At 44.8% G+C, this 3,602-nt stretch overlaps 1 protein-coding gene across 1 annotated transcript in view; it reads left to right on the top strand.

Moving 5' to 3' along the window:
- The window catches only part of T265_10856 (hypothetical protein), a gene marked incomplete at both ends in the record, with an annotated part of 48,887 nt that overhangs the window by 21,305 nt on the left and 23,980 nt on the right, over window positions 1-3,602 (top strand). The window contains 2 exons of the mRNA XM_009177343.1: window positions 3,058-3,144; window positions 3,335-3,391. Of these exons, the coding sequence (XP_009175607.1) occupies window positions 3,058-3,144; window positions 3,335-3,391 (144 nt within the window). The remainder of the gene's footprint in view (window positions 1-3,057; window positions 3,145-3,334; window positions 3,392-3,602) is intronic.

The following is a 3,602-nucleotide window of genomic DNA, read 5'->3' as shown; positions in this document are numbered from 1 at the left end:
GAGCGCGTTACCACCCGTCCTGAAAAGTTGAGTCACTCGATCGACATAGCCAGGACGGTTACTGCGCCGAGCAGACCGGGCGTGTCGTTCAGGCACGATGAACACGTTCACCTGTTCAGAGGTGTAAACCCAGATGTGTCTGGTGTGGGCCAATCAAGTAAGGGCGATACGTTAACGTCGCTTCACATGTCAGATGTTGGTAATCGAAGAATATGCACCGCCGAGGAGCTAAACTCAGAGCAAAACGCAAGTCCAAGTCCGTCATGGGTTACTTGCTGACCTTTGGAGCATATCGATAGGGATTCGATCTTGGCACCGAAATGTCTTCGCCACGACCTGTGTTCTCCAACTGTACCCTCACTGTTCTTTACCATGAAGATACTTCTGCAGCCGTCAGTCTACTGGTAAGCTAATTCACTCAAGTGTTGATCTGCCATTTGTAGACGTACGGTCGTTTTCTCCACGAGAGTTGTGGAGTAGTAATCAAACTGCGTTTTTTTAAAATGCATAATCATACATGTCATGCAATCCATTGTACACTTTAACTTTGCGATCAACAAAATTCAGTTTGTTATTGAAGCGTTTCCAGCAGCCTCCAAGAAGGTATGCTGCGATATCTCGAATGACTCAGTGTCAGCTGAAACGTAGGTGTACAGCACATTCACTTGGAGACTATCCAGAAAGATTCCGTTGAGTCGAACGTTAAAACCTCACTGGTGTGCAAATGAGCGTATTTCACAAAGGACATTTCTCATCTTGTGTGGCTAGAAGGCTTCATTCTTATATGAAAGGAATGAAAAATAGATTGTTTTCTTTTTCAAACTGAGCAGAACTAACATTGCATACTTCTAACACAGCATGAAACGAACTCACTTTGAATACCGCTGAAGCTGCGAAATCTTGATCTGGCTCCTAAAGCGATGCCTTAGATTTACCCCAAGGAAGAATTTCTAATTTATGTCAACTGCCGCTGGGCTTCTGACGGGAGGCTCACATGGAACCCAGCTGAATCTTTCGTGTGTGATACACTTACTATCTGGATGTGTTACTCTAGGCTGCCTCGTGTTTCAAGTTGGTCGTGGGCTGTTAAAGAGCTTTCAGGAACCTTAGGAGTAGTGTATTACGTCCATCCAACTTATTGTGACATCTCGAATTTCGTACTACCTGAAACATGCAGCGGCCTGGCGTAGTTGGATATGAAGGTCCTGAACAGGAATTCAGTTGGGTTCTAGATGAGCCTCCCGCTAAAATCAAAATGGCCTGCAGATGTCCGTATAAGTCGAATTTCGCGCAATTTGTGTTCAACTAGAACATCCGGGACTGCACCTAGCTAATGAATCGCAAGAAAGGCGAAACTGGTCGTGGGCTGTCGCTAAGCTTTCGGTAACCTTATGAGTAGTGTGTTGTGTCCATATGAAGTTCGATTAGCTTGTAGCGTGGTCGCACAGGGATAGTTGATCGGTTCCTCTTCCCAATGAGCTTGGCGATAAACTAAGGTTATATTCCACAATGGCTCCGAGGAATTTGAATCGATGGATAAATAGTGATTGGGGATGGGTACCTGTCAAAAGGGCACATAATCCGCCTAGTTGAGGTGCGCTAAGCGTCTTGGAATTTCGAAACCCGAAGCTTAGAACATTTCTTACGATTAATCAACGAGTCTTAGTGACTACTAACTTAATTGCATGTGAGGCTCCAAATGGCGATGCCCGCAACCCTTCACACTCCCATCGGTATAACCCTGGCGGTGAAGGGAGCAAAAAACAGGTGGGTTGTAGAAGACAGGGCGAAACAGATGAAGTGAACAGTTACTTATTAAATGCTCGTCCGAGTTGATAGTCACGAGGATTTTCGCTTACCCAGTCACAGAAACTGGGGTCGGTGAACAAAACTGCGTTTATCGGTAAGTCGCTCCAGTAAAAGACCTGGAATGGCTTTAGGGTAATCAGGGATCCTCGTTTACCCAGTCACCAAAACAAGTCTTATCAAAACATGGTTCACTGCGTTTATCGGTAAGTAGCTCCAGCAAAAGACCTGGAATGGCTTTAGGGTAATCAAGGAACAATAAACGTCCAGTTTCGGCCTTTTTATTGAACACTGAGGAAGCCGACGCGCCGGCATCCAAAATACCGTGCGATGTTTTGCTGCACAGACTGTTATGTCTCGTCAGTTATCTGGCAGAGATAACAAGACCATACCAAAGTCATTTCTTGCGTGGGGTGGTTATCTCGGCTAGGAACTTTCCCGCTGCTAAGACACAAACTTAACAGAATCCGGACAAGGTTTGGGCCAAAAACGCGAACACGAGACAAAGATCTCAAACTTTGTGTGATTCCAGGTTGTCAGGTATTTTCTTCACAATACCGGTTGCCGGTTCGTCTGATTAGGCTTCTCCTGTCTTTCAACGATTGTCATGCTTAATCCACATCAAATAAGACTAGTTAGAAGACTACCCTCGAAGTGGGCTTCACCCGCGTGCGACAGTATTTTTGTGGGAAGCCCTGACAGGCAAGTCAGTCGATCGACTTTAGTCGGGGCATTTGAATACACGAATCATACCACTCGAGCTTGGACACACTGGCCGATTCTGATATCTACTAGTCGCAAATACACCCTGTTTTCCTAAACTTCGTCACGGTAGGGGAGCGAACCATCTAGAAATGCTGAGAACTATGCCAGGCTAATGAATCCATTACTGTTTTTCTGGATGACTGCTTTTTTGAACGAGCCATTAATCCGTTCGCACAGAGCTCACAAAATGAAATCGATCCATCAAACCATTTTTTGTTGTCACTTGAGGGGTCGACGTGACATCCATTTTCGCTGATTCGGCCTTGAGGCTTTGCTCCTTGCTGAATATGGTTTCCGGCGAGCTGCGTGTGCGCACATTGGCCATCTGAACGCGTGATACTCTACGGTTGGGTGATTGAAAAATGAGCGACCAGAGTGTCATGAACGAAAAACCTTTCCCCTTATTAGTCAATCTATATGAGTGTTTGTAACTTTGGCTTGACATCTGACAAGATAACGTTACCAAAATATTCTGTCCGTTTTCAGATGGCCCAACTTTTACCCACGGACGAAGAATTCATCTTTTTGTTTCAGAAGGAGAACAAACTCAGTTCCAGTGTGGATTTTATGAAAGTAAGAAGGAACGATGTTTTACCACCACACATGAGGAGCTAACATTCCTGACGTCTAACGACTTTGTCTATTTATATACCAAGATTGTCCTTAGAAGGAATTCAAGCGTTCTGTAACTTTGTGAGTAGTATCTTCCGTGTACATCATTGCCTTATTGTGCAGACCTGTTGACTCGGCTGTTTTATTTCAGGTGTGGAAAGAATTTGACAAAGATCACAGTGGATATATCGAAGCTGATGAACTGAAAGTGAGTAATGATCACATCGAAGGGTATTTTTCTGCTTTACGCATCCACGGATCAAAAGCGGGTGGAATCTAACGGCCGGAGATTAACTCAACCTAAGACATAAGTTTTACCTTTGTTGCCGGTCGCCATGGTGAAACTGGTTGTTTAAGGAGTGAAATTGTACGAAGAAGGTCCTCAAAACGGCTTTCACCAATGGAAGTCACAATACTCC

The sequence above is a fragment of the Opisthorchis viverrini genome (genome assembly GCF_000715545.1).
Source record: "Opisthorchis viverrini unplaced genomic scaffold opera_v5_417, whole genome shotgun sequence".
Lineage (NCBI taxonomy): Eukaryota > Metazoa > Platyhelminthes > Trematoda > Opisthorchiida > Opisthorchiidae > Opisthorchis > Opisthorchis viverrini.
Note: the sequence above shows the minus strand (reverse complement) of the source record. Positions and strands in the feature narration are given on the sequence as shown.